Source organism: Rhinolophus hipposideros (genome assembly GCF_964194185.1).
Source record: "Rhinolophus hipposideros genome assembly, chromosome: 11".
Classification (NCBI taxonomy): Eukaryota; Metazoa; Chordata; class Mammalia; order Chiroptera; family Rhinolophidae; genus Rhinolophus; species Rhinolophus hipposideros.
Window position 1 is genome coordinate 21214795 of NC_138057.1, and position 24889 is coordinate 21239683.

Sequence of the window (24889 nt, forward strand, 5' to 3'; positions counted from 1 at the left end):
ACGGACTCTGTGATCTGACAGGATGGTTTGGGCCAACAGGCCATGCTGACAGCAACCTGGCCTGCTGTGCTTCCCTCACACAGACTAGAGTTTAAGAATTTTGAGGCTGTTGGGTTTTTCATTTCTTCTGACTCCGTTTCCTAAAGTGCAGATGAGGGGACTCCCACTTCCCATTCACTCTTATGAATACTGACGCTTGGGAAGTAATTCACCTCTGAATGACACCACAAAAAACTGCTTTTTGTGAAAATGATAAGAAACTAATCACCCAAACTCCTACAATCAGAAAATAGGCTCCCATTTCCCCCAACAGAAGGTTCCCAAGCTAAATGAGGAGCCCTAGCTGAGGAATAAAATAGATCCAATTATTGAAGAATCAATCAATAAATTACAATGGAAACAATTAGGTATTCCCCCCATAAAGAAAAATTCTGAATTTGCACTGCCTGACTGAATGCTACTTACTAATAATCTGCTTTTTAAATATTTTTTCTGTGATAAAAATGAGCAAAACGAGTACTTATGAAGCACCCACTATGTGAGAGGAACTATGCTAGGGAGACTCTGAGAGAAGCCAGGCCCAGCCTCTGCTCCCAGTGAGCTGACTGTGTACTTGGAGAGACCCACTCCACTCACTGTGATACAGTCAGACACGGACCAGCCTGTGGAAAAGGTTGTAATGCAGTATCCACATCACAGAAGAGAACAATGCCTTCTGCCTCGAAGAGTTAGGCTGGGAAGGTGCACGAAACAGGTGACACTTGACCTGTGCTCAATAATGGGCTGTAAAGGGAGAGCCAGTAGAAAGGACATTCCAGGCATCTGGAGACGACAAGCAAAGGTATGTGAAAGTGCCTGATGTATCTGGAAACTTCAAAAGGTCTGTGTTTTAGGGAAAGAGGCTGCAAAGGCTGTGAACTGGGCTGTGGAGGACCTTCAACAGCATGCTAAGGAGCTTAGATCTATTTTGTAGACAATGATTCCCATCCGAGGCTTCTGACAGGGTTATTTAAGATCTAGTCCTTTAAAGGGGCTTTAATTCGAATTAAATCCGATTTAGGTTTGGCAAAAAAGATTCCTATCATTAACAGGAAAAGTAGGAAGTGGGAAGGAAGGCGTCTTCCCAAAGTGGGAAAACAAGTATTACAGTATTACGAGAATACTGTAATGCATGAGTCCTAAGGAAAGAGGAGAAAAAGAGATTAATTACAGAATCCTTTGGAGAGTAGAACAGGACCAGATGACTGATTAAATATGAGGAGAAAGAAGAGGGACATCTGGGATGATGTTTGGGCAATGGTGGGCTTCCCATTAGAATCACCTGAGGAGTTTTATAAATTATTGATCACTTCAGAATTGGTACTGGGTCTTCTAAATTCCATAAGGAAAAATACTGACTCATGACTCCATCTCATACTATACCTAACTAAAATCAATTCCAGGTGGGTTGCAGATCTAATTATGGTTGGAAATACAGCACAACTTCTAGAAAATGATATAGGAGAACATATTCATGGCTTGGACAGCATGCAAATACTTCTTAAAACAGGTAAAAAAAACCATTATCAATAAAAAATATTTATAAAGTGGACTATATTAAAATTAAGAACCCTCTTCATTCAAAAGAACTTCTTAGAGTTAAACAGCAACCAACAAAGTGAGTTAAAGACATTCACAGTACTTATATCAAAGTAGAATTTGCATGCAGAATAAAATAACAAACTCCTATTAAGAAACTCCTAATAAGAAAACAATAGCCCAATTAAAAAAAAAAAAGGGTAAGAGACCTGAACAGACACCTCACAAAAAAAGATATCTAAATATCTAATTAGCATCTAAAAGATGTTCAACTTCATTAGTTATTTTGGCAATGCAAATACAGTCACACCGAAACATACCCATAAGAATGGTTAAAGTGAAAAAAAAAATACAGAAAACATCAGGTGTTTAGAGAGTATAGAACAAGCTGAACTGTCAAATGCTGTTGGTGGAGTATGAATTGATAGGACATTTTGGGGAACAATTTGGAAGTATCTACTAAACTGAACAGACATATATCCTGTGCCTCAGCAATTCCACTTGTAGGTACATATCCATCAGAAATGTGTACATGTATAACAGACATGCCCCAAAATGGGCACTTCAAAAGAGCCAAAAACATGGAAACACCTGTATGTGCATCAGTGAGAAAATGGACAAAGAATATGTGCTATATTCTCGCAGTAGAATGTTATACAGAAATGAATGAAAAAAGTTACATCTACACACATGAAGAACAAATATAAAGTTGAACACAAAAATCCAGATCAAAAGAGTACATGCTCTGTGATTGTATTTAAGTAAAGTTCTAAGAGACAAAACTGTATGGTGTTAGAAGTCAGGGCAGCTCGTGTCTGGAAGGGGGTGTCTGGGATGCCAGTAATGTTTCTTGAACTAGGATTACACAGGATTATCAATTTGTAATAACTCATTGAGATATACACATAAGATCTGACCACTGCCTGTTTTTGTATGTTATATAAATCAGTAAAGCGTTCAAGCAAAAAACAGACAAACAGAAAAAACACCTATGCTGTGTCCCACTCCCAAATTCCTTATGTGTGGGTCTGGCACCTGGCATGGCCGTTGACTGTTTTTAAAGTCCCCTAGATGATTATAAGGTACAGCGAAGGTTGGGAAACACTACTTGAGCGTCGCTACGCTGAATACCTGGGTAGGTGATAATATAAATCTGAGATAAAGAACAGAAGGGGAAGAAAGATTTTGGAGAGGAAGTATAAAAGTGTTCCAGTTTCAGCAAATACAAAGTCGAACAGAATATCCATCAGGTTCCACGAAACACATAACAAAGGGGTTTTGAACCAAAGAGAAGGTGGATTGAGTAAAGACAGGTAGCTTATCTGGGAACACCTGGAATTTTTTTTATACCAGTTTTATTGAGACACAATTGACACATAACGTTGCTTAAATTTAAGGTGTACAACAAAATAATTTGATATATGTATACACATATGTCTACAAAATGATCACCACAATGTGTTTAGTTAACATCTATCACCTCATATAGTAACACATTTTCTTTCTGTGATGAGAGCCTTTATGATCTATTCCCTTAGCAACTTCCAAGTATATAATGTGATACTGTTAAATACAGCACCATGTTGTGCGTTACATCCCCAGGACTTATTTATCTTACAATTGGACATTGGTACTTTTTGATCACCTTCACCAATTTTACCCACCCCGACCCCTAGCCTCTGGCAACCACCAATTTGATCTCTGAGTTTCATTCTGTTAGATTCCACATATACGTGAGATCATACAATATTTGTCTTTCTCTAACTTGTTTCACTTAGCATAACACCCTCAGGTCCATCCATGTTGTCACAAATGTGTGTGTGTGTGTGTGTGTGTGTGTCAGAATTACTTAGAAAACTTTTATAAAACACAAATTTGAGGTCTCCACCTTTCTCTTACTGATTTACCCAGGGGTTAGATCACAGAACACATCTCCAGGGTACTCTGGAGATGAGCAAGTGTGGGCATTGGAGTACCACCTTTTATTGATTCTGAACAATCACGTAATCTCTTTGAGTCGGTCAGCTTAATGATTCTCGAATTTATCTCTGTAGCCCAGACCTTTCCATCGGGTTACAGACTCATGTATTCTAGTACCTCCCAGACTCCACCAGCAGATGTAGGGATCTCCAACTTAACATGTTCAAGCTAAACTCCAGATTTCCCACCATCATCCCATAACTGCTCTTACTATACTATTCCCCATTTTGGTCAATACAACTCTATTCATTCTACTACGTGCTTAGACCTGAAACCTTATCGTCCTCTTTGATGACTTTCTTTGTCCCACACCCCACATCCAACCTGTCAGTAAATTTTGTCAGCTCTGCATTCAAAACATATCCAAAATCAGACCACTCTGGTCCGAGCCACCATCATCTCTAGCCTGGATTATTCAAAGAGGCTCCCGCTGGCCTCCCTGCTTTCGTTCTTACTCCCTATACTCTATTCTGTATGTGAGTCCTTTTCAGTGTCAGAGCATGTCATTCTTCTCCTCAAATCCCTTTAATGTGTCCCCATGCCATTCAGAATAGGAGCCAGAGTCTTTCCGATGGCAACAGGATCCCACGCACTCTGTGTCCCATGGTCTCTCCCTCCCACTGTGCTCTTCTCAGTGCCCCGAGGACACCAACGACACCACCACCATGTTCGCTCATGTTCTGTTTCTTTACCCTTGATTTCTCTTTGTTGCACTGACCACCATCTGACATTGGATATTTATTCTCTGTACTCTCTTCCCACTAGACTACAGGCTCCATGAGGGCAAGGTCTGGGTCTGCTTCTTTGATTGACTGATGTGTGTCAAGAGCTTAGAACTCCACATTGGAATAAAGGTAGCAGATAATTTTAAGAAATGAATAGTTTTCCTCTTCTACAGAATAGGGAAAATCAAAGCTACCTTGTTAGGTTCCTGGGAGGATTAGAAATGATGACTGTCAAGTCCCTGGCACTGGCCTTGGCATTTGAAGAACACTTAATACAATGAAAGCTATAGCCAATATGATAAATTAGTTATTGTATAAAAAGTAAGTGCACCAAGCGTTAAACTGAACGGAACAAATATGGTGTTCCCAAATTATCACAAGGAGAGTGTTCTTAGAGCTGGTGGGTCGAGACATAAATATCGAATGCTGCCTGTAGCGTAACGCCAAGGGCAGGGACAACACAGCCCTCTCTGGGTCAAAGGAATAGAGTCCTTCAGAGAGCAGGAAGGCATATGAGGATATCCAGAAAATTCTCCATTCCCATCTCCTTCCTCCCTCTCTCACCACCCCTGGGTCTATGGATTAAATCTAAACAGACTGTAGTGTTGACTTAACAGAAAAAGCTATAGTTATTTATGTACTGAGCATGTGCTGCCTCTACCTATGGGAGCTCTTCTTCCCTGGCAGCTTCCCCCAGTGGAGTGCTGGACACAGCCAGCGCTGGCTCACAGGAGCCCCTGTGAGATTCTCGCCACAATTCTACATTCAGTGATGTCATGTTGGTATCTTGAAAATGGCCACGGGAGACTTAGCAGCACAGAAACTGGAAAAATGCTACAAGTCAAGGTTTTTCTTCCAAAGACAGTTGTTAAACTTTAAGCAGCACACCACTGGTTAACCCCCCAACTCCCTCAGCTTGTGGGGCATTTTAGTGCACTCCAATTCTCATTTGTGGTGGCTAAGTAATATTATATTTTACTTTAAAAAAGATTAAATATTTCAAACATATGAAGAAGTACAGAGAATAACGAAGTACAGTCATATACAAAGTGTGATCAAACAATACAGTGAATGTTTAAATAAAAAAAAGTTTATTATGGTAAAAGACCCATTGCCATTAATCCCCTTCAGAATACTCCCCCTCGATTCGAACACACTTATCCCATCATTCTTGCCGCTTTCTGAAGCAGTTCTGGAAGTCCTCTTTTGTGAGTGTCTTTAGTTGGGCTGCCATGGCTGTCGATGTCCTGAATCGATTCAAAATGTTCATAGTCATTTTGATTTGGGGGAAGAGCCAGAAATCTCACGGCACCAGATCCGGTGAATAAAGTAAATGAGGAAACACCACAATTTTTTTGTTTTTGTTTTTGGCAGAAATTGTCATACTAGAAACAATGTGTGACACGGAGCCTTTCCATTGTTATCAAAAAATATGGTGAATACTGCTGCTGAGTGCCATCCAACGGAAAGGCAGGGGTCTTCAATACCAGAAGCAGTGCACGGACCCTTAATAACAAGGGGTGACAAGTTTCAACTTGTTTGATGCAATCAGTCCGGTGTGAGCTATGATTGAGAGAAGGTGTGTTTTAAAGTGTGTTGTAAATCATCCTCCATCATGACAATGCTCCATGTCACACGTCACTTTGGTCAAATAAAAACACTACAGTGTACCCTCACCCACCTTATTCACTAGATCTGACACCATGTGACTTCTGGCTCTTCCCCAAAGTCAAAATGACCATGAAAGGAAAAAGTTTTGAATCAATTCAGGACATTGAGGCAGCCATGACAGCGCAACTAGACACTCATGCAAGAGGACTTCCAGCACTGCTCCAGAAAGTGGGAAGAATGATGAAGTAAGCGTGTTTGAAGTGAGGGGGAGTATTTTGAGGAGGATTAATGGCAATGTGTCTTTTACTGTAATGAATTGTTTTTATTTAAACATTCGCCATCTGTTTTGATCACAGCTGTATGCACCACTCAGTTACACCATTATTCAGTATGGTTATCAATCCATTGGTTCCTGTGAATCTCTGAACAGGTACTTCTGTACTAGCATTTCCATCCATCACATAAGAAGAAATACACCATTTGGTTTCTGTGCTTCCCCTCCTTTCCTGGCACAGAACTCCCAAAACCTTCCCAACACCTAAATTGGTAAGTGTTTTTTATATGCTAATGAGATGATTGGTGGCTGAAGGCTTCTGAATAGCCTCTATCCAGGATGGACTTAGGATGGAGTCTCCCTAAATCCGTAACCAAAAGGCTTCAGAAGGCATCCAGGTTGGTGAACACATTGCGGTACTGTGAAGGCGGCATGCCTGGACAGAGCACGGAAGCTCTCTGCTCCCTTCCCCATAACTTGTCCTAGGCATCTCTTCTGTTTTGCTATTCCTGAGTGGTATCTTTTATAACAAATGAGTAAACATTAAGTAAGTGTTTCTATGAGTTCTGTGGGTGATTCTTGGTGAAGTCGATAGGGTCAGGATTGAACTGAATCATAGGATATGCCACTGCAGTTGGAGAATTGGTTGGTGTGCAGGAAAAACCCACATATCTGGTGTCAGAAGTGTTCTGTGGGTAGAGTGAAGAGAAAAACAGTCATTTTCCTTTTACATCTCTAAAACAGGGTGTAGCACACTCATAGGAGTGGGTGCTGAGGTTTTGACAACATTTGTAGGAAACTCTTGAGATCCATTTCGTAGGAAAGTACTGTGAAATGTCAGCACATTTTGGATCCCAAGCCTCTGAAGACAAGGCAAAGTGGTGATTCCTAAGGGGGTTTGGGCCCAAAGACAATGATGGCAGAGGATGGAGTGTGTTGTTTTCCTAAGGGGGGAGAGGGGGAGAAAAGAAACATAAGGAGTCCTGATGTCATTTTCTATTTTATTAAGTTTCATTCACTATAACTCAAAATTAAGGTTTATAGCAAATGGGATTTGTGTAGCTCTAGAGACCAGTAGTCTTTATGGAACAGCAAGTTGGAATGAAGAGGATTAGCGCAATATCTGAGCACAGGGTTGTGGGTGTACAGAGGAAGTGATAATGGGTATTCAGTGCTGCAGGGGGGCAGGGATGATCTCACCCTCCTCCCTACCCTAAATGGTCACAATGGGAGTGTTTAGGCAGAAACCCTTTTGTAAATAAAATACAATTACAACCTGCTTTAAACTGCTGTATTATGCTCTTAAGAGTGGTTTCCTTCCCTTTTCAAGTGTGAAATTTCAAGTTAAAAAACACTGACGGAGAACCTGTCTATCACAACAGGGAAGAAGAAAAGCCAGCCCCTGACCTTGGCTTGTATTGATAAACATGGTTGACACAATAGGCAGAAGAGGTGGCCACAGCATTCCAAGCTATATCTTTGTGTTCTGACTGTTAGGAGAAACCTAATGGACTTGCCATCCAACAGGGAAGACCAAAGACATGGAAGAGATTTTCTGGGAGCCTTTCACTGCTTTTAGGAACTAAATTTTTTTATCATCACTACCTATCTTACAGAAACCAAACCTAGTGCTCAAAAGAGCAAAGATCTTTAGCAGACAAATACTTAATGATTTGTACTAGTATTCATAAAAGCTACCATCTGGTCTGAAAACTTAGACAGAGTCTTGAAATATCTTTGAGAAACTGAAGATCAGGACCACATTTCATCCCACAGCCATCATTTCAGAAGTATCTACTATGTGTAATTCACATACATCATTTCTGCAATCCTCCCAACGACACAAGAGACAGGTTTGGCTTCTCCATTTTACAGATAAGGAAAATGAAGCACAGAGAAATGCTGTAACCTGCCCAAGGACATATAGCAACAAGAAGCAGAGCAGAATACAAATCCTAGTTGTGTCTCCAAAGCCTGTTCTCATCCCAGAAGGCCATGCTGGCTCTCATTCCTTTACTAGGCCTTCATTAAAATAAGTCAAATAAGGATTGTCAGCAGCAAAGTGCAGAGCTTTAGCTATATTTACACTCGTTAGGTGTTTAAAATGCAGAGGGTAGGAAGCCTGATAGATGCCGCGACTCAGGAAGCAGGATGAGCACGCACATGAGTGGGGAGACTGGAGGTCTTCCCATCGGCATGACCTTGGGCGAGCTGCCTCATCTCTCTCGATCTCTGCTTCCTCACGACAAACATAAGACCTGCTTACCTGATTTCTTTAATGCCCTTCAAATCTGAAAATCTCTCATACAAGCATTAGAATCCAGCAGGATAAGTGGACAAGGTCATTTGCAAATGAGTAGCCGGTTTCTATCGAAGTGTACAAAAATCCATAATGTAAATTTCCAAAACCAGTGAAACAGGTCCTTGGGTATGACTGTAACTGAGATCAAAACCAGTGAGTCTTACTTTAAAACTCTAATGTAAAAATTTTAACTTAACTCTTTTTAAAAACATTTCATGTTTGTTTGTTTCTATTTCTGTAAGAATGAAAATTACAGCCAGACCATTTTCTAATGATCTGGTTTCTGTTTATGGGTTGCTACAAAAAGATTTTTTAAAAAAAGACATTTCAAGAAAAACAAAAAGGCAATTTATTCTTTTTTCTTCTGAAAAATTATCAAATTTAATTAACGATAAGTAATTACCAAATACAATAAACATTGTGAACAAGCATCGTTAAAATTTAAAGCAAAATCCCATTTAAATGTGAAAATGTAGCCTCTTTTTGAAGATAAAAAATTAGAACTGCATTCTCCTGTGACAGACTCTACTATCTAATTAAGGCAAGGGCATGTACTAACAAAAACTATCATGGGACAGGTTCAAACTCCTGCTCTGCCACTCCCCAGCTCTGCAGGGAAGTGAAGGTGCTTACCTCCTCTCTGCCTCACTGTGCCTGGTTATAAACGAGAAATTAATAATACTTAGGTATAGAATTGTTGCAATGGTGAAATGATGAATGTAATCAAAGCAGACACTAAACAACTGTTAGTCTTTTCTCCTCTGTCCCGCTTTTGGCTGGAGAAAACTATTACTGATAGCCATTTCAGTGAAATGGCCACCAACAGCTAAAAATTCTACCTACCTCTTTATTTATTATCTATCAAAGCCCAGTGATGTCTGTAGTTGGAGGGGAAAAAATAACTCTGAATTAGTTAAACTAAATTTGTAAAGTTTAGTATAAAGATTATAATTAGAATATGAGTATAAATCCCCAAATCACACTAAATTAGAGTTGGAGTCTAATAGTTGCAACAAAATGTATGCAATAAATAATATTTTAGCATATGTTTCACATTGGCGACCTGCAATGATTGCATACAATGGCCTGGTTTTCCCAGGTGGAATCTCAGAATATCTCCAAGTCTAAAATGAACCCTTTGCTGCTCTGTTCATTATAAGCAATCTGTTCCTGGCCTTGTACCTAACAATTATTAAGGATGCAAAAGATTTATATGATGATGACTTAGGTACATTTCCTCAACTGCTGTCGTAATACAAATACGGAACTTTAGCACTGAATCATGTGACCCTCAACACAAATAATGGTATTTATGTAACACCTCTCTCCGAGGCGACAGAGCTCTTTTTATGCCCCTGCTGAAGGGGAAGCAGCGGAGAGATATTTTAAGACACTGAGCCGTGGTACACAGTCAGCAGCCTTAAGGATCTGTGAGTGGGGACAGCGAACTTCTCCCACCTCCACATGGGGTGTTGCAAGAAGCCATCACAGGTCTCACAGTGCACCCTGGGAAAGCAGGCAATCATACCACAGGAGCACAACGTGGTTCCTAAAATAAAAAAAAAAAAATACAACCCTCTGTGTACTAATGTCATGAGCATTTGCCTTGTTAGGTTTTTGGAACAGATAGGGTGTGGGTGCTTGGTGCTATGACATGGTTTTGGGAAGGGTCCTGCAGTGATTTTCCCTGCAGATCACACACACATGGAGGAATGGAGGAATTGATGGGTAAGCACCTGAGTCCCAGGTAAGGTTGCAGGCCACTGAGAAGAGAATGTGAGTGACATTTCTTAAGCTCCTACAAAGTATTAGGCACTGTGCCGAGAGTTTTCTATTGTCTCATGTTTCAAAGGTATCTTTAGTCATAGCATGGAGTAGACCTGTCCAACCACTCCTTAGGGGATTCGGGAGACTTCATCCTAATCTGAAAAGATGTGACAGGTTTTCCCAGTCTACCTCCGGCTTCAATGTAACATATCCAGGGACCAAAAGTGATAAGAGCAAATGGCCTGATGGCCCAGCAGACAGTGACAAGCTTGAAACAGGAGCTCTGGATGGGGAACAAACAGCCGTACTATATTAGTTTGCTATGCTGCATTACAGAATTCCACAAAGTTAGTGGCTTCAAACAACACATATTTATCTCACAGTTTCCGTAGATTAGAAGTCCAGACGTGACCAGAGTCCTCTATGCAGGGTCTCTTAAGGCTATGATGGATGTGTCGGCTAGGCTGCCCTGTAATCAGGAAGCCTGAGTAAAGGAGGTTCTGCTTCCAAACTTACTCAGGTTGTTGACACAATTTCACTTCCTTGCAGTGGTGTGACTGAGGAGCTGGGTTTGTACTAGCTGTTGGCTAGTGGCCATGCTTAGGTCCTAGAAACCCCCACCCCCCTGCCCAGCTCCCTGACACTTGGTCCTCTCCTCAGGCTGTCACAATATGGAAGTTTGCTTCTCCTAGGCCAGCAGGACAATCTCTCTCACTCCAGTTTGTTATGACACTTTTGTATAATGTAATACGATCATGGGAGTGACGTCCCATCAACTTTGCCATATAACCTAATCAAGGAAATGGTGAGTAGCTGATCCCATCACCTTTGCCAATTCTACTGGTTAGAAGCAAGTCACAAATCCCACCTAAATTCAAAGGGAAGGGATTATACCAGGGTGTGAACAATACGGGTTACTCTAGAGTATATTCACCACACATACCAAGACTGAAGGTGTTTTCATATTTTGTAGCATAAGACAGTGAAAAAATGAACTCTGGAGACAGCTGTATCTCACTATGATTCTGGTTCTTTTGTTGCATGGTTTGGGGCAATTTATTTAATCTCTCTTGAAGCTTCAGTTTTCTAATCTGAAAACAGGAATATTATCTATGTCTGTAAATATGAATGTTCTGTCAATAGCTTCAGCCCAATGATCTTAAAATATAAGAGTATGCACCACAATTTTTCCAAAGCAACTGTGAAAAGTATTAATTGTGCATGACACCAAGCGGATATAATATAGACAGAGTAATAGCTCTGATCCTGGCCTATTCAAGTCTTCAGAGCATGCCTCTACCTGTAAGGTTAGTTACTCCTATTAGATGGAGCTTAAATATGCTTAACATGATTTGATTGATTCATTCAGCAAATTAAGTATCTACTAAGCACCAAACACTGTGCTAGGTACCGGGTATATGTAAATGAGCAAAACAGACAGTTCTTTGTTCAATGAGTATATGATAAAGTGGGAGAGATCAACAGCATTCATTCAATAAATATTTACTGAGGGTGCTATATGTATATTAGAGGTACGTAACAGGACAAAACCCCTACCACCCTTGTGGAGATTACATTCTAGATTGGAAATGAGGGTGATGAGCAAATGATAAATAAAAAAAGGTAAAATAGAGTTTAAAATAGTGACAGAATAATAGAATGGGGATATGAGAGGGTGGGGACGGGTTATGTCAGGTAGGGTGGCCAGGGAAGGACTGCATAGGGAGGTGGAGTGGAATCAGGAGAAGGAGCAGCCACATGGGAGCTGAGAGAAGAGCATTCTGGGCAGCGCAATTTCCTGTGCAAAGACTTTGAGGCAGGAACAAGCTGTGCATGCCTGAGGATCAGAGAGAAGCCAGTGACAGTGGACAGAGGACAATATGGGCTCAGGGCACAGCAAGAGCCAAATGATACAGGGCCTTGTAGCCAGGATGTCTATGTTGAGCTGCATCGGAAGCACTGGAGAGTAATAAGCAGAGGAATGATGAGATATGACTTACATCTTTCAGGGAATGAGCTAACTGCTATATGGAGAATGTAAAATAGGGGAGTAAGAATAGAGGGAGGTAGAATATTGAACAAATGAAAAATGACTTATAAAAGTAAATGTGATAAGTACATTAAAAGATAAGAACAGGGTTCTTTGCAGTGTACAAACAACAATGCTACACTCAGGCCACTTGCGTTTTGGTGGGAAAGAGAAGCCACAATTTAACAAGTAAAATATAATAGAAATTTAAGTAGTAATAAGTGCCATGAAGAAAAATAAAATGGGGAAAGGGCATAGAGACTTGTGATGGGTAATAGTTTAAGCAAGATGGTCGGGAAAGCTGCACAAATACAGTGACATTCGAGCAGAGACCTGGAGATGAAGTGATTCAGGCAGAAGGAGTGGTGCGTTTCGGGATGAATGAGAGTGCTTGTGTGTAGGAATGCAGGAAATGAAGCCCGATCACTGGACCTTGTAACCCATGTTGAGAACTTATTCTAAGTGGGGAAAGACCTGAGAGATTTGTGCAGGGGATTTATGTGAAGGTGTCGTGAGACTACAATACTCAAGGGAACCTGATTTGCACAGCAGCCAATGGAACGCCTCTCAGAAGAGGTGATATGTAAGTCTGAGGCAGGAAGGATGAGTAAGAAGACAGGTGTTACATAAGGGGCAGATGGGGCATTCCAGGAAGAGGGAACAGGCAGTGCAAAGTCCTGATGCAGAAAGGAGCTTGACGCACTGGAAAAATTAAAGGGCCAGAGAAGCTACAGTAGAATGAACAAGAGGGAGAACTGATTTGGAGAGAGAGAGACAGTGCAGGGACTACCACATGCAGATCGTGTGTAAGTAGCTCAAGACTATTAAAGTGATATCCCATTCGCTTAATTTTCAATTTATATATACCTTTAAAGGTACACTATCTCTGTTATGATCAATTACATCTGAAGTAAGGTCTGACTCTAGCAGTCTTAACGGACACAGTGACTGAGTATCGTTAACACACCAGTTCCAGCTGACTTAAAACTCTGAATTATGTAAGGTGCCTGAAATATACTAGGAACCTATTAATTTTCAACATTTTCCCCACAGATGAAGTAAAAATAGGAAAATCCTCCAGCCTTTTCAATACGTATAGTATATGAACCACACCATGTATTATCTGACCTATATTTTCTTCTTGAACATGTGCAACCTTGGACGACCTTATTCCTTTCAGTTTCAGCAACATTTTCCTCAAAATTACTTTTGTAAACCTGTCCTTGATATAGTTTGCTTATTTTTCAGTGTCAGGATTTGGAAAAGTAAATGCTCTACTTACGAGATTCAGTCCACAGGCCCTATTCTTTAAGTGAAGGATGGACATATTCATTTATGAGCCTATTAGGAAGCCATACAAGGGGAACAATGTACAAAGTACAATGCAAAGAGCCCCGAAAGATAAGAAGAGAGGTACAACTCAGGTCCCGCCCACCAGAAAACAGCACATTCAGTGTGTCCTGGGGCCAAGGATTTGAATACGTGAATGCCACATAATAGGCATATGGATTTTCAATTCAACCACCACCAAACAACTTATAATCACTATATTTATTCATCTTTGGAAGGAGATAACTAAAAGGGTAGCCTTGGAAAATAAATATAATAATTTTGATGTAATGTCTTTCCAGGGATTAATGTGATATGTTAAAATTAATACAGAGAATTTTTACTTCTACAGGCAACATTCCACAAATGAGATTTGAATTTATTATTGAAAAATTCTGAATAGACATCTAATGACCCTTATTTACTATTCCAATCTTAGGCATGTTGGAGAAAAGCTAGACCATGTAGACAGCATTCAAGGGGAAAGCATTTCTGTAGGGAACTAAACCCCAACTGTGCAGCATTTTTCATATTCAAACTGTTTTTTATTGATGCATCTTAGAAATCTGTATTGGATTATGACATCAGGGTCAGAAGAACTTTTCAGTGCGAACTGAGAAAGCCTCGGTCATGACCAATATGCTACGTCTGGGAAGAAAATACAGCCCAATTTGGCCATGTCTATTATTCTATTGAAGGGAACTATCTCCAATACAGCGCCATGAAACACATTTGAGGGAGGTTATAAAACACAAACAAATTTAAAGACATCCTGATCCAAAATCAAGTCCATTTCTCAATTAAAAAATAAAACACTAATATACAAAAACCAAGCAGCTAAACATCAAATACATACAAAAATGTAAGAAATAGGGTGAATGGCAAACAGTCTTGTGTGTTCATTATGGAAACCCCTGTCCATATGGGGCTATTGAGCATTTAAAATGTGGCTAGTCCAAACCAAAATGCGCTGCAAATATAAAACACACAACGAATTTCAAAATTTAGTACAAGAAAAAACTTCTCAATAATTTTTTTTATATTGGTTAGTATTTCAGATACATTAATGAACAAAATACATTATTAAAATAAATTTTACCTTTCTTTTTTCCTTTTTAAATGTGGCTACTAAGAAATTAGAAATTACACATATGGCTTGCATCATATTTCTGTTGGAGGATGCTGATTTAGTGCACTTCCCTCCCACAAGGCATCAGAATACGCAAACAAGGAAACTGATGTATATCTTCTCTGGTGATCTTTGCTCTTAGATACCATGAAAAGCGGGGCTCACAGTCCGTAGAAGGGAACTTCTGCACAGTACTTTTCATGTTCAAACTATTTATCTTAGCAGGTTGGAAATGTGTGCTGGTTTATGCTGTTCCTGTTAGAATCATTTCACAGTCTGCACTGAAAAACTTTACTGCTCTCTGTTGTATGTTCTCAAAAGTCCCACTTCACAGGGCACACCTGTAGACCCGTGACCCCATTCACCCTCCTCACCTAATCAGTTAGCTGGGACTCCCAGAAGGAACAGGCCATAAAGCCCTCTGAACCACTCTCCGCAGAGGGTATGGACTTGATGCTGTTAGACTGTGAGGTCTCAGAGAGTAGGGGCCTAATGTTGGTCCTGTTTCTACCCACACTGCATCTAGAATCGGTCTTCATAGAAAAGCGAAAGCATTTGATAGACATGGGTTACATGGGTAGAGCTAATGGTTTAGGGAATACATTAGAGCAATTTTATCACATCAGCCACTGAATGTCAACTATGAGCTGGGGGTGGGGGAATTCAACGGTGAAAGAGGTAGGCACAGTCCAGATCTTACGGCTGAGGACAAACAAAAGCATACACATGACACGATTACAGTAACTGGCATGTGCCACCAGGGAAAAGCAACTGGGATCGTGAGAGAGTTACCAACAGGAGAACCTAATGTAGTTGGAGGGTAAGGAAATCTTGTAAGTAACTTTTGCATTGGACCTGAGGGAACTGTCTCCCTGGTAAGGTGGAAGGGAAAGGGCTGGCTGACCCTGCAGGAAGGGACTTTTAAGCCATGCTAAAAATTTTAAACTTACTTCTAAAAGCAGTGAAAAACCATTCAAGGGTTTTATGATAGATAATGATATGATCAGATTTACCTTCTAAAAATATCACTCTGGAGGTGGGTAAAAAGAGCAGATGTGGGACCGACACAGAGCATAGCTACAGACTGATGAAATTAATCATACTCTCTTTGGTCATCCTTTCAACAGACACTGAGTTTGAGAATATAAAAGATGTGTACGTTCCACAACCTCAAGAACAGAAAGCATCCTATAATCTACCATAAGACACTCTCAAAGTACCCTCACAACATTGATTTCCATGGATTCTACTCGCCTGGCCACGTAAATTTCTTACTTGGCCTCAGCCTTTGTCCTGACCCAAGCCAGATCTTGCTTATTCAGGACCAACACCCGGTGACCCATACTGACCAGCTCCTGGAGTCACTGAGAGGCTGAGTGGTCAGAGTATTTAGCAAACTGCATGAGTTGGGAAATATTCTTCACGGTCTTTTGTGCCCAAGGGTGCCTCTCGGTATTTGCTGGATTCCTGTGTCCCCTGCTCAAGGACACTTGGGTTTTCAACCAGTGCACTTGACTGACTAGAGTCTTTCAAGAGCAGGCACTGGCTGCTCTAAGGGAAGAAATTTATGAAGCAACTAAATCATTATCATACACCGATTAATTATGTATTGTCTAAATTCTGTAGAATGAGTATATGACATTATGTTCTGGACTCTTCTGGGTGACCCTTCTTTGTATATATAAATATATACATATATCTGTGTATATGTATATGTATACGTATATATATACACACACACACACACACACACACACACACACATATATATGTGTATATATATAGATATGGTCTGCCCATCATAACTGCTTTTCTGAAACCAACTTGAGAGTGCCTGGTGATGGCCTTTACTGTTCTCCTTGATGGCAGATTTCCATTCTATTTTCAAATAGCTATAAAACTAATATAGTGGCAACTACATAGCACATTCACGTTCTATTGAAACTGTGCCATTTCTAAAAATTCAAATCTCTCCCAATTACCTCCTCCTGCAATCCTTTTTATTAAAGTAAAAATAAGTCTCAACCCCACAACGTGTTTCCTTTCTGAATTTCTGTACCACTCTGGAAGTGAAGGACCCTTTGCACCTACATGACATTGAACCCATCCTTCTCAGAGGCAAGATCATGAAATGTACAATACATGGGCTTAGGAAGCCATCAGACCTGGGTTCCAATCCTGACTTCATCTCCTCCTAGGTGTGTAACTTGGGGAAAGTTTCTTAAAAGCTCTGGCCCTTGTTTTGTGTGTGTGTGTGTTTTTTTTTTCCTGCATAAAATGAGGCTAGCCTCCTGTCATAGTTTTCTAGTGCTGTCATAACAAATTACCACAAAATGGGTGGCTTAAAACAAAAAAAAATATTTACTCTCACAGTTCAAGAGGCCTGAAATCAGGATGTCAGCAGGGTTGGTTCTTTGTAGAGGCTCTGGAAAAATCCTTCCTTGCCTCTTCTAGATCTGGTGGCTCCCTGCTTTCCTTGCCTTGGGCCATAGCTCCAGTCTCAGCCTTCATCTTCACATGGTTTTCTTCCCTGTGTCTTCTCTTCATATAAGGACACCAGTCCTTGGATTTAGCACTCATCCTAACTCAATGATGAGTTCATCTCAAGATCATTAATTATATATGAAAAGACTATTTTCAAATAAAATCACATTCTGAGGTCCTGGGTGGCCCTGAATTTGGGGGGACATACTATTCAATGCACTATACCTGCCTACGACAGAACATCATTCTATTATACTCAGGAACCCTAATGAGTCCCCATAGAAATTTTGAACTACAATGGATTTTTAGTCCTTTTGCTATACTATTAAGTTGCTCATCTGCATTTTGTTTTTGCAATCAGAAAAAACGGTTATTTTTAGAGATAACTACCACTGTACTGAAACTACATTACTGCTCAAAAAATGCTATACTGTTCTTTCCCTTCCCTGTATTAATCTTAGACCTACAATGAGTTACGAGCACAATTCACCTGTAAATCCTAGGTAATCAGAGAGCACTTCCAAGTTCTATGCAAAGATAAAGACATAAATTTCTTAGCCCCTGTATAATAATTTCTTATGGTGAGGCAGGGGAGCATTTCCCTTTTCAGAACTTGACCTACTACAGTTGTTTAAATACTAAGGAATACATGTACGTTTAAGAAATCCCAGAATCTCTGTGGAATACAAAGGTCGTGAAGACAGCTCTGAGTAATCATTAGAAACTTGATTTTTGCTATTCTTTGCCTAATTGCCTACCATTTGGTCAGCTGTCAGTTAAATGCCTGGGTCCTATAGCTTACCATATTTACTCGTAGATTTTCCTTCCCATAATCCCATCTCTGATGTGGTTGAAGGAAAACAAAAACAGAAATGTCATTCCCACATAGTTTGTACATCTTCAAAACAGCAGCTGCACTGTCACAAGTATACAAAGGTTGAATGTAAGTGCCGCCAGCAGGCAGTGGAGAGTACTCAGCCCTGCCTTCCGCACCTGCCTGCTTCCTGTTATCTCACACCTCTCCTTTTCTATCTCTGGCCCAGTCATGCTCGGTACCCAAGCACACTGAGCCTGGCACAGTGACAGGACTATCTTCTCTAAGACTGCTAAAGACAATGGAATCCCCAACCAGAAATGCCCAGAAACTAGTCTCAAGAGTAAGCAGTTTTCCAAATAGGAATGTGTTTCACTTACATCCATTCAGTCTTGCTTCAAGTCTCTGTACTCTGGGTTAGGAACTGCCACAGAGGAAGAGTAGGGAGGAGGCGCTTGGTGATGTCAGGTGCTTTGCTCTGTTATACCTCTTGCCTGTAGAGGTTGCCCCAATTCTGCCTGGTTCTCTTTTCAAGGTATAGTTCCATTACCTCTTTCATATCTTCCTTCTCTTGATGTATATTTCAAAATATATGTCATTGTCTTCTAGCATCACTGATCATTATTGAGTGTAACAGCTTAGCAGGAACTAATGCTGATCTGTGACGTGCTTGGAGTGGAATAAGAATGAAGAAAAACCCACCCTCCAAAGACTTTAGTGATGCTATATGAACAGAAACCCTCTGAATTTCACAGAAAGTGTTCACCTTCCTACCTTTTCACACCTTCTGGGAATTACTATGTCTTCTCTTAATATCATTCCTTTTTTTATTCTTACCATCCTTTGAAAATTAAAGTTCCATTAATAACAGCTTATAGCTACAATGACATTGTATGTCATCCAAGCCATCTATCTACACAATATTGTCTGTTAAAAACACCAGTCAGATAAATGCCACAGAATCCTCCAGTCACTTCAGCGTAAGCCATAGAATGTCCCCCGATCCCAAATGAACATGCTATACCTAAAGTCATTGAACCTCCAGAAAACTGGGCTGAGGAAACAGAAGCACACCAAACCTGAAATGTCTATTAAAGAACATTAAATATTACCTGAAGGGATACTCTGAACCTATAAAGTGACCCCTTACCTGGATTTGGTTGAAGGTATTCAATTGTTTTAGTCATTATTTCCATCACAGCCCTGCTGGTGACATCCACTTTCTGAAATGAGAAAACAAATATACTAAAATAACAGAAAGTATTAGCTTTAGAAACTTAGTTTTCGCTTAGATTTGAGTAGATGTACAACTACCTCAGCTGTGATTAGATGTACGACCACTGGCAGTGCAACAGAAGTAATGCCAAGGCTTGAGTAGAAGGCACGGGCGGAGGAGCTACGAAGATTAGTAATGGTTTTGCCTCCAGTGTGTTCCATCTAGACTGGGAAGCCTACTTATCCAAAGAGGAACCTGGCAACTTCCTAAAATTTCTTTCAAAATATACGTCCTTGTCTTCTAGCATCACTGATCATTATTGATCTGCCGTCTTCCTGTCGAAGCCTGAGATGATCTCTAAAAATGCTTCACTATTCAACTGACCCAGAAAACCCAACAAAATCACACAAATCAAGAATGTACAATCTTCTTGTTCTCTTTAAGAATATCTGTGAAACTGTCCAGGCCATCTAAGATATGCATATCCAAAAAGCCAACAAGTATCGGAAAGATGTCACTTCATAGAAGCAATGCGTCATTACAATGTTCCATCGTTCCAACGCTGGATTTGGTAGGTGTGTCCAGGCCAAACAGTGGGTCTGGCCACAGGCTCCATGACCCAATAAGAATACTGAATTTTTGCTGCACATGCTTCAAAATGCAGAGTGATGCCGAACTTAAAGGTTCTGATGTAAATTCTCTGGTCACTGAGGTAAACATCCAGGAAAACAAAACCCCCAAGGTGGGCCTCGATTTACAGAGCTCCTGGTGGATTAACCCCGACAGGAGTTTGCCCTGCCACCTGAGATGATCCTTACTGAAAAAACAAATGGTTCCTGAAAGAAAAAGGGGAGATTGCATAGGAGAAAAAGATCTAGAAGAAACTGAAGAAATAAAAATGTATAGCCCAGGAATAAAGTCAGCATAAAATAAATGTAAATAAAAGTTAATAAAGGTGGAGATAATGAATTATATTTTGCCCTAGAGACATTTACTGTATGTCTACAGTGGGCCAGGCATGACAGATTTCTGTACCCTAAGGAAAGAAAAATGCAGCATCAACTCTGTTTATTTAAGTAAGAGGCAAAGTTTTTATTTAACTTCTAAGAACATTTTAAGTATATAACCAGTCTGAACTTCTGGTTAATTTTAAACAAAAATCTTGGTGTTTGAGTCTATCCCTGTACAATTTTGAATGGTCAGTATTTGCATTCAACAGGTCACCATGGCCTCTCTCTGTTGGAGAGGCAATGTAAGCTGTTCAGCATAGTTAGGTGTTCTCCACATTCTCCCACGAAATCCTTTCTTACCAACATGTCTGGTCCATTCATTCACTCCAGAGGGGAAATGGCTAGTGAAAATAAACACATCTTCCTCTCAAAGATATGTGCATATAATACATAGGTATGAGTGAAAGGGATTCATTTTTGATGGTAGAGTTTCAGATCTCAATTAAGTCCATGGGAAATTTTTGTTTTGGTTTAACTGGAATTCAAGGACTCCTCTTTCAATTCCAGGAATTTTTTCAATAATGTACTGCACCTACATATAAAATTAACTTTTCATGGTCGGGTAAGCCTCTTTCTCTTTCATAGTCGGAAACCAAGCCATAACCCATCAGAAGATTTTATCTTTCAGTTTGGTTTTCCAGTACTTAATCATTTCCCATTCTATGGTAGTGATATTAAGGTCATGTAAGGAATTTGCTATTACTGTTATTAATAGAGGGAAACGCTTTGTCTTGTGAGGTCATCCTGGTACAAAATTACATTAAAAAGCACTCCTATTTAAAAGGTGCCTCCCTATATATGAACCTAGTACCATGTCCTTTGGGTCTGTGTTTTTGCGATGTCTTAGATGAGAGTATATACTAAATAGTATTTAGTTCTGAAGTGAATAGTGGTCCCCCAGAGTTGATCAGTGCAGGACTTATATGGCCATGCATGGAGGTCCCGGAAGTACTAGCAAAATGCAAACTAACTTCTGTGTACTCAATGGCAGGGAAATGAATTCAAAGGTTGTATGCAGAACAAACATTCTGAAGTGCAGGTTCTACGTGTGACTGGAGGAAAACGCAGATATCCTGCTGACTACATGACAAGAATTAAAGAATTCAATATCAAATGTAGCCAAAGGTCCTGCGTGGCTATAATGGGAAGAAAAGTAACTTCAAAGGTCAAGGTTTCTAAGAGAGAGTACCAGAATTATCCAATGATAAAATAACTTTTATATTCTCAAGTTACCTAATGGTAGGGGACTAACCAATTTCTCACTTTCCTTCATCACTGTATTCAATAATAATTATAACCATCATCATCATAAAGCATTTTCTATTTGTCAGAAATTGTTCCAAAGGCTTTAAGTATCTTTACGCATGTAATCCTCAGAAACCCTATGAAATAGATACAGAGAGGTTAAGAAACTTGCCTGGTCTGGCTCTAGAGTCTGCGTACTTCACTATTACTTCTTGAAATCATAAGCTCCTCCTAAAAAGACAGGCAACAGGGCCCCACATGAAGAGAGAGACCAGTCTTTGTACTGTCCTCCAGATGGAGCTTGGGGACCTAGCAGTGGCCAACCACATAGGGCCAGGGTGAAAGCACCTGCCATTCCATCTTCTGTTTTTGTGTTGAAAGTCCTCCAAGTCTGGAGAAACTTCATCCACAAGTACCGTTCTGCCCTGGGCCTCTGGGAAAGGGAGGCTCTCCCACACAGAGCTGTGTGACCACACACCTTCAGTTACACAGGCTTCTCTACAGAGGCTGGGTGCCAGCAGTGCAAATCTTGAATGGCCCTCAGGGAGGTTACTAAGGAAGGTTTGAAAAGTGGTTCTCATTTTGGTTATGCAACCAGCTCTCCCCTCTGGGCTCTGTAAATAGACAGCTCAATTACTCAGGCTCTATAATGATAAGCTACTAGCAAGGCTAAAGGCATGATCTCAGGGGAGCCATAGATACACTAGAGATACCAATATTAGAGCATTAAGTTTGGTCCCCACAGGAGAATCTAGCCGGTAGCAGTAGGAATAAAAACCACCTCAGCATGCCCTGTGGTATGACTGAAATCTCCCAGGAAGAAGCCCACCATGCCAACCCAGATTTTACAGATTTTTGTGCCCAACAAGGCCAGCTCCTAGTTACCTAATCTAGACATCATTATAGAACAAGCTCCACCCAAACCCTTTTGATCAGAGTATAAAATAACCTGCACGTGAAATCCACCGCTCAAAACAAGTTTATCCAATAGAATTATTTGTGTACAGCACTGTCAAGACATCCCCCTAACAGGGAACAGCTATTAGCAAACTCAGCTATTAGCAAACTCAGGATCTTGCTTTTGATTTTACTCTGACAGATAATTACTTCGCAGAGTTAATGAACACAGAAGGAAGAGACCAGTAGAGAATCTAGTCCAGAGACTTAATTTTTTAACTATGTAAGTCTGGACCTAGAAAAGGGAAATAAACTCCCTGAGGTCACACAACTAGTGGGGCTACGACGCGGAAAAAGCCGTCCTGCAGGTCATAGATCAGCCGGTTTCTATGAAAGAGTGCTGGAGGAACGGAACTGATCGATAACCATCTGCAGGCAGGAGGCTGACCGCTTTCTAACTTCTCTCCATCTCTGTCCTCACGAATAATGTCCAAGACTCTTTTTGCTGAACTAAAGCACACTGCATCATTGAGGGACAGGCTCAGGGCCATCACCTTGTGAGAACCTTGAATGCGCCTTCTTAGGCACTTGCTAGGAAAGCCCTTTACATACTTAAATTGGCAATGTCCAGTATATACAGGCATGGTATAATGTGCATTAATTCAGAAGTTTTCCATTTAAATAATTTATGATAACTGGCAAGAACTTTTCCCACTTGAGAGCAGCACAGCTTAACTTTGAAATTATGGCATAGAGCTAATGTCTTCTTCAATGCCCAAAGTTTCCTGTTACTTGAAAATAAGTTTTGCTGTGTCCTAAATTACAACCTCCATTCTTAAGAGCTCCTGAGCCTCCATTTCTTTAGCTAACCTTATCTGAATGGCGGTAGGAAGCCATTAGGAGGGCTGTTTGAAGGAGGTGCAACTGTAAATACATGCAAATATGGGGGTGTTTTCAGGAAATAAAAACTCTGCCTGAAATGATTTTCTTTTCAAAAATGTAGGCATCTATTCTTCTGGTCACTTTTCTTCAGTTTTCTCAGTACCAACATTTTAGCAACTCTCAATACCATCGACCCTTGAACAACGTGGGGGTTAGCGGTGCCGACCACCTACACAGTCGAAAATCCATGTATAACTTTTAACTCCCCCCAAACTTAAATTGTCTCTCAGCATCTGTGAGGGATTGTTTTTCCAAGACCCCTTACATTTACCAAAATCCATGGGTGCTCAAGCCTCCTATGTCAAATAGCATAGATTAATGCATACACTCGGCCCTCACCATCCAAGGATTCCCAATCACAAATCGAAATAATACAAATATTTACTGAACAAAGTCCCCATATATGTGGACCTGGGCAGTTCAAACTCATATTATTTAAGGGTCTACTGTACTTTAGAGTCAGGAAGTTCTTCCTCCATGATCCATCCTTGTAATTTACAATGTTGGATAGGGAGAAAAATAGCTCTCTAAACCTCTTTACTCACTATACCAATTTTCTTCTTTGGTTAAGGCAAGAGTTGGAAAACTATGGCCAGCAGGCCAAATCCAGGCCACTACTTGGTTTTACATTTTAAACAAGTGGGGAAATTAAAAATTATTCATTGCGTAGAATAATGATATGGAATTCATAATTTCAGTGTTCTTAGATAAATTGTATTGGAACATAGCCACATTTGCTTTGGACACCATCCACAGTTGCTTTTGTTCTTCCACAGCAAATGTAAAGAGTTACAACAGAGACCACAGAGGCCCTCTGGCCCACAAAGCCTGATGCACTTACAGAAAAAGTGTGCTGATCACTGCGCCAAGGTTCTATTTTCACTAAGGCACGTGGCCACACTGGATCTCTGAATGATGCTGACCATTTCACCAGTGGCCTACGTCTTTAGAGAGAAGATACAGCTGAAAGGCACTGAATTGACTGGGATGGAGTTATTGTTTGGAGGCATCTGAATATTGCCTCTTTCTGACTGGAGAAAACAGTAATCAGAGTTCCCTGAACTTAGGTGGGAGCACACATGAACAGCACAGCGTTCTCTGAGGAGCGACAAAAGGACTGAAAGGTACTGCATTATACCAGATACTGTCATAGGGATGCAGCCACAGAGTTTAAGAAAAAATGCACACCTTAAAACGGAGCACAGTTTGGGCGTTCAGTGATCAATAACAAACAGGTGAATCAAACACTCCCTTGGACATGGGGTAACTCAGTGGTTACACAGAAAAAACAAGTAAAATGTCAAATGAAACACTAGAATCTTTTCAAATTCTTAATTTTCTGTCACCAAAGTTAAGAAAATATACATATTAAGAAAGCACACGCACCTACTGAAAGCACTGAGAACCTTGAATGAGGACACTTAATTGAACAAGTCACGAAGAAAACTGCAACCTAGGAGAGTTTATTCGGCCGTAAGACACAGGCTGGTCCAATAGGATGTTTGTAATAGTTCCTTACTGATGCACAAGTGTTCATGGACCTGTCCCTATACTGTT

General features: G+C 40.4%; 1 protein-coding gene across 1 annotated transcript in view; it reads right to left on the reverse strand.

Annotated features, from left to right (window-relative positions):
* The window catches only part of SH3GL2 (SH3 domain containing GRB2 like 2, endophilin A1), a 188633-nt gene that overhangs the window by 16639 nt on the left and 147105 nt on the right, over positions 1-24889 (reverse strand). The window contains exon 3 of the mRNA XM_081065245.1: positions 19173-19245. Coding sequence (XP_080921371.1) covers positions 19173-19245 — 73 coding nt within the window. The remainder of the gene's footprint in view (positions 1-19172; positions 19246-24889) is intronic.